This window comes from Ursus arctos, unplaced genomic scaffold, assembly GCF_023065955.2.
Source record: "Ursus arctos isolate Adak ecotype North America unplaced genomic scaffold, UrsArc2.0 scaffold_21, whole genome shotgun sequence".
In the NCBI taxonomy this organism is placed as follows: domain Eukaryota; kingdom Metazoa; phylum Chordata; class Mammalia; order Carnivora; family Ursidae; genus Ursus; species Ursus arctos.
In genome coordinates this window covers 5798681-5810837 of record NW_026622886.1, presented here as the reverse complement: position 1 = coordinate 5810837, position 12157 = coordinate 5798681, and the positions used below count along the sequence as shown (strand labels likewise).

The 12157-nt window shown below is 39.4% G+C and overlaps 1 protein-coding gene across 32 annotated transcripts in view; it reads right to left on the bottom strand.

Annotated features, from left to right (window-relative positions):
• RBFOX2 (RNA binding fox-1 homolog 2) overlaps positions 1-12157 on the bottom strand; it is a 269661-nt gene that overhangs the window by 95939 nt on the left and 161565 nt on the right. For 2 of the 32 annotated variants that reach the window (XM_044384446.3, XM_048218051.2), the window contains exon 1: positions 7124-7708. The exons of 28 other annotated variants lie outside the window; for them this stretch is intronic. In XM_044384446.3, coding sequence (XP_044240381.1) covers positions 7124-7168 — 45 coding nt within the window. In that variant the 5' untranslated portion in view covers positions 7169-7708. Of the gene's footprint in view, positions 1-7123; positions 7709-12157 lie in introns of those variants that run through there. 2 more of the 32 variants (XM_044384447.3, XM_048218052.2) reach the window with 1 other exon arrangement.

Genomic DNA, 12157 nt, shown 5'->3' with positions numbered 1-12157 from the left:
ACATGCAAAAAGCCCAGGACTAGGGCCGGGACACAAGTTTCCTTTGGCCTGGTAGTCATGCCTCCTTTGCACATGCAGTACCAACATTTTACACTGCAAATAATAAGCTTACAAGAGTCATTACCACAAGAAAGAGTTAGTATGAGCTAATGTCAAAATAAATATTACAATGATTTTCATAAACTCACCGAATAACAGGATCATAATGAGCACTGGACAAACTCAAGGATATTCTGAAGTGTGTCCCTGACTTTCAAGGCTGGCATTATAGAGGACAATTTGCTCCCTGGTGCCCAAGAGAGAGAAGAGCAATTGAACAGCCTGGCTCTGACCCAGCAAAACAACTGGAGTCCCCGAGTGGCTGAATGTGCCCAGTAGTGCACCAAGGAGCAACTCATTCCAGGACATTTTCTGGGATGGAATGTCTGGGATCTTTCCAAGATCCTCCTTCTCACTCAACACCACACCAAACCAGAAGCAAGCCCTTTTGATTTTTGTGAAATCTGTCCTTTCTTTCCATCCCAATACCACAAACCCAGTTGTGACCATATTATTTTGCATCTAGCCTCCTACTTGTTCCTTTGCCTCCAGTCTACCACTCTTGCTATCCGAGCTGCTCATCACTGCTGGGGACCTCCTTCTAAGTGTAAATCCCACCATGTCATTTTCCTTATAAAATCCTCACCTATTCCCCACAGCCTAAAAGGGGCGGACAGTCCTAACTCTTAAGCAGGTGCCTACCACATAAACTAGCCTCACTATACCGGGTCAGAGTCCCTGCTTCCCCTCCTGCTGCCCACCGCTCTTCTCTGCTCCCAGCACCCTGAACCACGTTCCTCATCAATACCAGGTTTCTGTTCTTTCCTGTTTCATGTTGTTACTCCCTTGAACAGGGCCTTCTATCTGGCTAACTGGCAAAGTCACCCTTCAAAGCTCACTTCAGGGATCCCCTGCCCTAGAGCCTTTCCTGAGCCTATCTGCTCCCACATCTGGGTTAGGTGTCCCTTTTGTCTTAGTGCCTAGCCCATGGTTCATAACTGTTGGGGTTATTGTTTCTGCATAACTATGACTTGATGATGAGCAATCTGAGGGTAGGAATTCTGTGCTTCATACCATATCCCCAGTTCCTAGTTCAGTGCCGGAATACACAGTAGATGAAGAAATGTTTGCTGAAATCAAGCTCCAATGCCTTGATTTCCATCTCTATCCATTTATTTTACATATATGGCTACCTAAGAATGAAGAGCATCCATGTGGCTATCAAAACATTATAAAAGCGTTTTCTTCCAAAAGGAAACTTGGAAATATGTTCAAATTTATAAATTTACTTCAGTATCTTAAAACTTTGAGGCTGAAAGGAAGATGTACAGAAAGAGTGGGAGAAAGGCCTTATTTTCAACTTGATTAGGATGGTTCAGATTCTACACAAAATAATACTAATTTTTAAAAAAACACACAACTTCAGGTGCTCTTGCTCGTCACAATTTTACATTAGATGTGACTCAACTTCCGTACCTTCCACCCACGCACCAGCAATGCTATAAAAGCAGATCCAACAGTCCCTGGCTGGAAGGCAGGTTTTGCTCATACTTTCCCAGGCTGCCTCTGACACCCAAGTGAAAAGCAACATTAAAGGGACAGCATTTCCTGCAATAATAAAAACTTGTTAGTATAAAAGCTTTTCACAGCACGCCCCCACACAATAACCCTAAGTGTAAATAACAATTTACACCTATTAGATATTAAATACCTTCCCAGAAGCATCTGACACAATGCCACGTTAATATCCTTTGCCCCCACATCCCCTTTAGTATAAATAAAGCCAAATTATGGCTAACTCTATTATTTCGCTTCTTTTCTCTACTTTAGGCAGGGTTTAGTTTTATAGAAACCATTCTTGAAAAAAAAAAAAAAGGTGAGAGCAGCATTTGAAAAGACTGCTTTAGACCTTATATGTTCATAAAACCCATAACCCTCACATTTATTTCTTGTCCCTGAAAATCAAACCTTTAGAACAAGACCCCAAATAACATACTCTGAGATACAGGTGAGACCAGAGAAATTAGAAATCAGTACTTCAGAAATTATCACATCTAGATTTGGGTAACATACCCTTATATCTTTAAAATACCCCAAAGTCTAGACAACTAGAGTCATACATACAATTGAAATTATGTGTACGCTCTCTGTATTCTGTGAGATTAAGGAAATATTAGATAAATATCAAAAGGGATGGGATGTAAACAAATTTATCCATCAGATTACAGAGACAATAATACCTGATGAACCAATGAAAACATCAGTGTGTCGTTTCTTCAACACTAAAATATGCTGTCTCCATTACTAAATAAATTATTGGAGACTCTCCTGCCTTCTTCACCTCCAAATCCCTGTGCGTGGCACAGCATCTGGCACACAGTAGGTACTCAAAAAAACCCCTCAAAATGAAAAATGGAAGAATACACATATCCCTCTACCTCAAGGTCGCCTTCCCACAAAGAAGTGGAGAGTCTATGGGCTAATTCAGTCCACAGCATTCTGCAGCCCTGAGCACACGCCAGGCAAATGGATCTTTCAGGCAGGCAACTTTCTTTCTCCCAATCTTCCAGATGCCTCATACCCTTAGGCTGTACTTGGCGGTCCTAAATTCTCAAATACAGACGCTTAGCTACACCCCCTATGATATAAGACCTCACTTCTTCCTCCAACTGCCTATTCACCTCGAAATGATCATCAGTGCCAATGTGTTCAGTGGGGGACAGGTTAAGTAAAACTGCCTCAGGAAAAACTGTGAGAACAGACAAACCCATAACTTGCAACAACAGTTACATTTTCCCCTCAATATTTTTTGTTGTGGCAAAACACACATCACATAAAACTTACTCTCTTAGCCGTTGTCAAGTACAGCTGACCCTTGAACAACACAGGGGTTAGGGGCCCTGACCCCCAAGGTGGTCAAAAATCCATGTATATTTTTTGACTCCCCCAAAACTTAACTACTAATAGCTTACTACTGACTGGAAGACTTACTGATAACATAAACAGTCACTGAACACATATTTTATAGGTAGTATGTATTATACACTGTATTCTTACCACAAGCTAGAGGGGAAAAAAACATTTTTCTTTTGTTTTTTAAAGATTTTATTTATTCGACAGAGATAGAGACAGCCAGCGAGAGAAGGAACACAAGCAGGGGGAGTGGGAGAGGAAGAAGCAGGCTCATCGCAGAAGAGCCTGATGTGGGGCTTGATCCCATAACGCCGGGATCACGCCCTGAGCCGAAGGCAGACGCTTAACCGCTGTGCCACCCAGGCGCCCCGGAAAAAAAACATTATTAAGAACATTGTAAGAGAGTACAATACTGTACTGTAAAAGCTCCACATAGAAGTGGACCCAAACAGTTCAAACCTGTGTTGTTCAAGGGTCAACTGAATACAGTTCAGTAATATCATATATATTCATAATGTGCTACCACTGCCACCATCCATCACCAGAACGCTCTTCATTTTTCAAAACTGAAACTCTGTACCCACCGAACAGTAACTCTCCATTCTCGTGGTCCTCAGGAGCCCCTGGCAACTACCACTCTACTTTCTCTATGAATTTGATGACCCTCGGTACCTCACAGAAGTGTCATCATATGGTATTTGTCTCTTTGTGACTGGCTTATTTCACTGAGTATTCAGTGAACACGGTTCATCCATGTTGTAGTTTCTGTCAGAATTTCCCTTTTTTTAAGACTGAGTAGGGGCGCCTGGGTGGCTCAGTAGGTTGAGCTTCCAACTCAGGATTTTGGTTCAGGTTACGATCTCAGGGTCATGAGATCGAGCCCCGTGTTGGCTCCCTGCTTGGCAGGGAGTCTCTTTGAGATTCTCTCTCTCCCTCTCCCCTCTGCCCTTCCCCCCCACTCATTCTCTCTCTCTCTCTCCAATAACTAAATAAGTCTTTAAGACGAGTAGTATTCCATTATGCATATATGCCATATTTCAGTTATCCTTTCATTCATCCACTGATGGACACTTGGATTGCTGCTTCCACCTTCTGGCTACTGTGAATAATGCTGCTGTGAACATGGGTGTACAAATGTCTCTTTGAGACCCAGCTTTCAATTATTTTCGGTGTATACCCAGAAGTGGAATTGCTGGGCCAGATGGTAGTTCTATTTTTAATTTTTTGAGGAGCCACCACACTGTTTTCCACAGCAGCTGCACCATTTTATATGCTCATCAACAGTGCACAAGGATTCCAATTTCACCACATCCTCATCAACACTTGTTTTCTGGGGTTTTTTTTGGTTTTTGGTTTTGACAGAAGACACCCTAACAAGTTATATTTTAACCATTCAGAGGCAGTAATGTTTAATTCAAAAGAATAATTTCAGGAATAGTTTCTCAATGAATAGATTTTTTTTCTGGGCAGGGAGACTATAGTCATTGTCCTTTAAATCATTTCTAGCAAGCCCCTATCTACTTACTCTGCTTGTATTTTAATCTGATTTGGTCCAGATTTAGTATAAAACAACCAGTTTCAATTGCACACTCTTAAGACATGCATGATTTTATTACAAACAAGAGCAATGAATGATCAAGTTCTGAAAATACTTCATTGCCTTACGTTGAGGAGAAATTTTAAAAAAGGGTGCAAAATCTTCAATTTTTAAAAAATACTGTTCAGCCATATCCTCCATAATTTCTAATGGCATAACACATTGGTACAGAACCGCATGTTATCCAGTGAGGAGCTTTAATCTACCAAAGTATAAGAATGTAACAGAAACTAGTAAGGAAATTTTGTAACCATAGCTGAGAATAAAAGTTTAGGTAGCAAGCAACCATCTATTACCTATTTATAAATGCACTGAAAGAAAACTATTACCCTAACTGAATTAATAAATAAGGTTGTAAAATACTTTTGGATCCTTCAATTCTAAATTGTTTTTTCAATCCCATTAATTTCCCTGATGCGGTGGAACGGAAAGTGTACTCTTAAATTTTAACATCCTATTACCTACATTTCTAAATTACCCTAATTTCAGATAGGATAAATCTACTAAATCGAGCAAGGCCAGGAAAAGTGTTTCAAATACTGAGCATGACATTTATCAATACTAAATATTAATGACCAAAAAGATTTGGGGTGGCAAATTCATTTTATTATAAATGAATAAAATTTTACTGCAAAAGACTTTAGCAAACATGTCATAATTTCTTTTTAAAAAAGATTCTACTTATTTATTTGAGAGAGTGACAGAGAGCATGAATGTGAGTGGGGGAAGGGGCAGAGGGAGAAAATATTCAAGCAGACTCCCACTGAGTGTGGAACCCAGGGTTTGCTCTCACACAGGGCTTGATCTCACAACCCATGAGATCAGGACCTGAGCCGAAACCAAGAGTCAGACACTAAACCTACTGAGCCACCCAGGCGCCCCTCGTGTCATAAATTCTTTAATCCACCCCACAACCTTTGCTTCGTTAGGCGGGTGGCCAATTTTCACCTCAAAATTTCTTTTACACGTCAAAATTTATATCTATCTATCTATCTATCTATCTATCTATCTGATACTTCAATCTTTGGAAACACTTTTGCTTTTCCAGTTTTTTTCTCAGACAATTTGACTTATATGACTGCTACGACATGTCCCTTACTTTGCTAGCTGGGGCTCAGAGAAAACTGTTCACAGATATTTCTCTTCAAAAGCAAATCAATATTTACTTTTTAAGAAGCTCTGCTTCTAATGTCGTCTCCTGACACTTCCAGCCTTAAACTGTTACGCAGACCCGTCTATTGTTTTATGCCAGTAGAGACTGAGTCCACAGGTAGTTAAGACCCACAAATATATCAAAATTTCATTATGGCAAATGTAATATACTCGTCATCTGAATAACTCAAAATAACGGAAACACGTATATATAATAGAATAGAAGTAAACCACATAGTATAAACCAATGTATTAGAACACAGTTGAAGAAACATAACCACATCCCCAAAGCCCCTCCCATCTGACTTCAACAATGGTAGCAGAAGACCTGAATGAGAGCTGTGAGTTTACTCTGGAGAGCTTACCCAATAGGTCCAGGTCCAATTAAAAATAGCCTGGTTTAGACTTTGGGCCCAAAATACCTAATAGGATGTACTCGTTAGTTTGTCACTTCCTTTAACCCTATGCATTTCTGTCCAGCCTACAACTTAGGAGCTAACTATTAGAGAAATGGCCATTTGAAAGAAAAAAAAATAATAATTAAGTGCCATGAAAACACAAATAAACCAAAATAAACTGAGGAAACAACTAGGATCTGTAATTCAGAATTAACTGTATTAACTGTTCCTATTTTCCTATTCTAGGTTTTCAGCACAATCAATTAATATTTCAAAGAATCATGGCATATGAAGGATCACTTGGTCCAATCCCTTCATTTATATACAGGGATAGTGAAGTCAAATAAAATGAAGCCATTTGAGCATATCATGGAGGCGGTTAATACTACAGCTTGAATCAGAATCCAGGATTCTTCAACTTTACTCACTATACTGCTACTAATTTAAAGGCAAATAGATACCCAGAAATATATTTGATGACTTAAAATTTTCTGATTCTAGATTTCAATAAGTTCATAACTAAGGTACTGCTTATCTCATTGCGAAAGAGTCTAAAATATTAAGTGTGGAGAGAGTGCCCTCTACCGTACATTACCTTTCTGAAAAATTCAGCAATATTTGGAAACCGCCATCTGTTCTTCTCATCTACTCAGAATGAAGCCTCAAGTTTACTATAAGACAGTGACTTAGTTATGTTACATTTATAATGCCAAGCCCACTGTTTAACACACACACACAGGAATCTCTCTGAAGTGTCAGAACGTCTAGAGTTGAAAGCAACCTCTCCTGCCCAGCCCTCAATACTATAAAACTCAAGCCTCCTGCTACAGCAAATCAGCAAAATACTGAGAAATCTATGCCCTGAATGGTACCAGGTCAAAAGACAGGATGCTTATAAGCACTCATCCCACCACAAAACCTTCACATCAATCAAACAGCACCTTAAAAAAAAAAAAAAAAGAATGCACAAAAACAAAATAAAACAAGAACAAAAAACCACACCAAGTTATAGCCCTTAGCTTACCTGGACAACAGGATATTGATAATCCATACAATATACACCATACATAGCAAAGGGGGAAAAAATCTTCGTATGAAGAGCGTACCAAAAGTGCCTACACTTTTGCCTTGCTTGCTCTGGCTGTCCTATCCAAAGGCACTAGGTACCAAAAAATCTTTGGCCGACTCCCAGTCTACGCAGATAGGTATGCTGGCTCAGATGATGAAGCCGGAGCTTGGTTCAGCCCAGGCTTCCACCCCAGTTAAGATTCCACACAACCCAGAAGAAATATTCAGGAAAAAAGCAAAAAGCTCCAACTGAGTTACTAGTTACAGACTAAAAACTATACTAGAGACCTGCTATTACTGTTGGTTTTAAACTGACAACTCCACCAGAAACTCAAGAGGCAGAGAATGACAGCCAGGGAAAAGAACACGGGCTCCTTAAAGTGCCAAACAAAAATGGTGGGAAGCACAAGGTATCCAGGATCCAAAATGATATATATGTTCCAGGCTTTAAGTGCGTCAGAGGCACACTCCCAATCCAGGACATGGAAAGGCAGATGGGACTGGTATTATTTCTCTATTCCTTCTTGGGCAGGATGGTGCGCACGCGCGTGCACCCCCCCCCCTTCTAACTGTCTCTGGCAGAGACAGGTGCTAGGATTAACAGTATAAAACCCCTCTGTCGTGGAAAGGAATGGGAGAAAAAAGTCACGCTGCTACGTGTAGTAAAGGGATCCCTTTCATGACAGTGTATGTTTGTGTATCATTTAACACCTCCTTCACTGTGCTTTAACAGAGGCTGGGACAGCTGGCAGGATCAGCACTAGAAAAGAGGAAGGTGGCCCCAACTCTGAGGCAACATGAGTCCACTGGAGACCTTCAGATATGCAAGACACTCTCTCAGCTGTTCTAGTCAAACATGTGAGGATTAACTCCGGCTGCCAGCAAAAAGGTGGGGGTGGAAAGGTCTTTTCAGAAAAGCCAGTTGCTTTTCCTCTTTTAGGAAGCTGCTATACTCACCCTACCATTATATACAAACACACATGTGCACACATATTTCTATAACAGATATTAAAAGCAGTAACAAACATGGACAGGTGTTAAGTCAGTCTGATAAAGCATGGCAGGTTAGCTTTCAAAGTCTAAACAGCACATCTAAAACCAGAGACCTGAAGTAATTCTTAGAAAACAGGACATACAGTGAGCAGAAAGTAAATGCTTAGTAAGATATACACTATTTGTAACTATTGCACCCAAGAAATCCCCTACTTGGGGCAAGCATGCAAAAGTTCGAAATGATAAATAATTCTAAATTAGTTTCAGGGGCTATGATCTCTCTAATCTTGGAGAGCCAGTAATATAACATGTTTCAGTAAGACTAAACCACCGGGATTAAATGCAACTGTGAGGCATCTGTGAGAGTTCATGTGCTACTGTGCCCCCCGCCCCCAGTGCAATTTTTCTCCTTTTATGGTCATTGCATTTTATTTTAGGATTGTTCAGAAGAAATTGTTTTTTAAGAGTCAAAATGGCAAGACAGTTCTCTTGGTTAAACATTTACCTCAGATCGGTTCTAAGAGATGAGGAGGACCATTATAAGGTACTAGATTATCTTTGGATTGCTGGTATACTGAGCCCCTGTATTATGTATGAGAGACAATAATGCATTCATTCAGTACAATTTTAAGAATTTACTAAACATCTATTACACACTAGGTACTGTGCTTAAGAACTGGAGATATGAACAGACACGGTCATCTTGTCAAGGACTTCACAGTTTTGGGGGAAACAGATAAGCACACGGGTAAAACCAAAAGCCAATAGGATGCTACAGCACAAGATTAAACACTGTGAGCAACTTCTCATAGAAGGAATGACATTTTTCAAACCTGCTCTTAATGAACACTTCCATTGTACCACTTTCTCACCACCACAACTATGAGACTCTGGCTTTGTCTATTCTTAACAGAGATTATCTGAACCTCACAACATTTTTGATCTGACTTGTCACACATTAAGGGCCTATAATATACATTCTGACTGTCCCCTATACAGCTATTAAAATGGTAATTAAGAAATAGCAAAGGTAATCTTTCTGTATTAAAATCTTAAACTAAGTTTCTACATCTAATCAAATCAAATCATTCTCCAACCCTTCTTCCCTGTACACCATGCCCTTCCACCTCCACTCTACTTCATTTTTTTTTTTTAAAGATTTTATTTATTTATTCGACAGAGATAGAGACAGCCAGCGAGAGAGGGAACACAGGCAGGGGGAGTGGGAGAGGAAGAAGCAGGCTTCCAGCGGAGGAGCCTGATGTGGGACTCGATCCCAGAATGCAGGGATCACGCCCTGAGCCGAAGGTAGACGCTTAACGACTGAGCCACCCAGGCGCCCCTCCACTCTACTTCATTTCATATACAGCAGTAGTGGTCACATAGACACTTGTAAACTAACATCCAAAATCACTATTACATTCTTGATATGATTGGTATCAAGACTGCTCTCGATATGAAGACTGGGAAACAAGGACACTTCTTAAAAACCATAGAGGGCTATGATAATGAACTATGGTTGACAAACTTCATGAGTTAACTCCGTTCAGTATTTGGTGAATTAATTACAGAAGATGAAGTTCTCAGATGGGATTGTATTTAAGATGACACACTAGAATTCAAATTCTAGAACAGCTGATACAATTTAAACTTGAAAATGGGCTCCATATATGTTACTTAGGGCCTAGTTAACTTCTAGAGATTTAAATTCTTCTTGAGGATAGATCTATACATACAAGGTGAAAAGATGTGACTGACAGTTTATTAAGTGAAAAAATTATATTACTGAATAATAATATGAGTAACGTGTACAGTATAATTCCATATTTTTAAATGTACATATATAACTGTATGTCGATCAGTAAATCATGTAATTTCTGAGCTTCATGTCTTATATATGTTATGCAGTTATGCGTACACACACATACATATACATATAACTACTGACATACCACAGATGCCACATATATACTATGAATTATACATAATATGTATTATATTTATACACACACATATATTATAGGCCTAAGACAAAACCTACGCCTCTGGGGGTGGGATGGTGGGGAGGTAGTTGGTTTCCATTTATTACTTTAGAGATAAACTTCTAATATGTTTAAATACATTTAAATTAGCCTTTGGTAGATCTATAATTTATCTTTTTATTTATAAGTTTAAGGGAATTAAGACAGATTTTCCTTTGAGTATAAGTACTTTAAAAATTAGCAATACTTTCTCAGTCTCTTCTGTATTATCACATTTGCTTTACTTTACCTGATGGCCTTACTATAAACCCTCTGGAGGATAGAGGTGACAAACAATCTTAATCATGTCTTACCTAGATTCTGCCAAAACTGTGCCCAGGTCTAGTTTAAATAATTAGCCCCTCAGAAAAATGGCAAAGTAATTCAATATTTGAATTTGAATTATAACTGCTTCTTGCCTTTTGACTTATCTCTTGTAAAAAAAAATTTTAAGTTATAATTTAAGACCAATAACTTAGTCAAACTAAAATTCTGAAAAATACTTATGCCATTTGAAAAAATACGCACTTTATAGTATTAAAGTCTTTGTAGTAGGGACGTCTGGGTGGCTCAGTCATTAAGTGTCTGCCTTAGGCTCAGGTCATGATCCCAGGGTCCTGGGATCAAGCCCCGCATCGGGCTCTCTGCTCAGCGGGAAGCCTGCTTCTCCCTCTCCTACTCCCCCTGCTTGTGTTCCCTTTCTTGCTGCCCCTCTCTCTTTGTCAAATAAATAAATAAAATCTTTAAAAAAGAAAGTCTTTGTGTACTGATCAATTTTAAACATAAATACAGAAAATGGCCTTTTATATATATTTCTATGCATCTCTTTAGTACAGACACACGACTACAAATCTCAACAGCTGGCATACCTATGACGTCTGTTAGGTAGAATGTAATGATATCAGAGAGAAACAGACCTAGTGATATTTAAGAGTGAGATATATAGAAACTACCTTAAGATTTATGAGATTTAAGTTTTGCTAAGGATGAAGCAGACAATCTACCATATCAGCCCCACGCTATAGGACATGATGGGTGACACTGCAATGTAATCTGTACCATCTACAACCGAGGCATTTCAAGACTTACCAGGTACTGGAATGCCAGAAAATATTTGAGATTCTTCTCTTTACTACTTTCTCATTCTTTTTTTCTTCTCTCCTTTTCCTTCCCTTCTGACTATGCCACAATCCTACCGTGAGTTTCCAAAGATACTAGTTAGGCCTCACAGTACAATGTTTTAGCATGGATTGCAAAGATCTCTGCTCTAAGGTTTAAAATCAGCTTTACCGACAATAATGTTAGACGATTCCAAAGATTGCTGTGTACAGGCATAACACAGAAGTTCAAAAAAAGGGCTTGAGACAGACAGATGAGGATGGTGGGGATGAGAGAAAGACAGACATATATGTAGGCAAAATAACGTAGTTAGAAATATGCAAGACTTACTTATGGATCAGTGTGACCAGTCTAGATGACTGCAGGTGAACAGTGGCAAATGCTAAGAAAAGTAGGCTGAAATCACTGTGGAGAGCCTAGGACATCAAGCTATGTATTTCAGACCTTATCTCCAAAGACAGTTTGAGAAGGAAAGCATGTTACAAAATTACCATTTTGTGAAAATGGCTCTGGTGGCCACAGGAAAGGGGAATAGCCTGAAGGCAGGGAGGCCAATCAGAGGCTAGAATTACAACAGTCTACAGATTATTAACGCAAAACCACATGTTAGCAGTAGGAATAACGAAGGTATAGATGCAGGAGACGTTACAAAGGCAGCATCCAAGGAACTGCAGACTGTTCAGATACAGGGTATAAGAGAAAGGGTAATTAAATGTAATCCTACAGTTCTAAGTCTAGTTGATTGGCCAAATAAGTATCACACTGATCAAATAGGGAAATCAGAAGCATAAACTGGTTTGAAGTTATGGCGGGACATCCAATAGGAAATGTCTAACAAGTACTGAGAGGTATAGGCG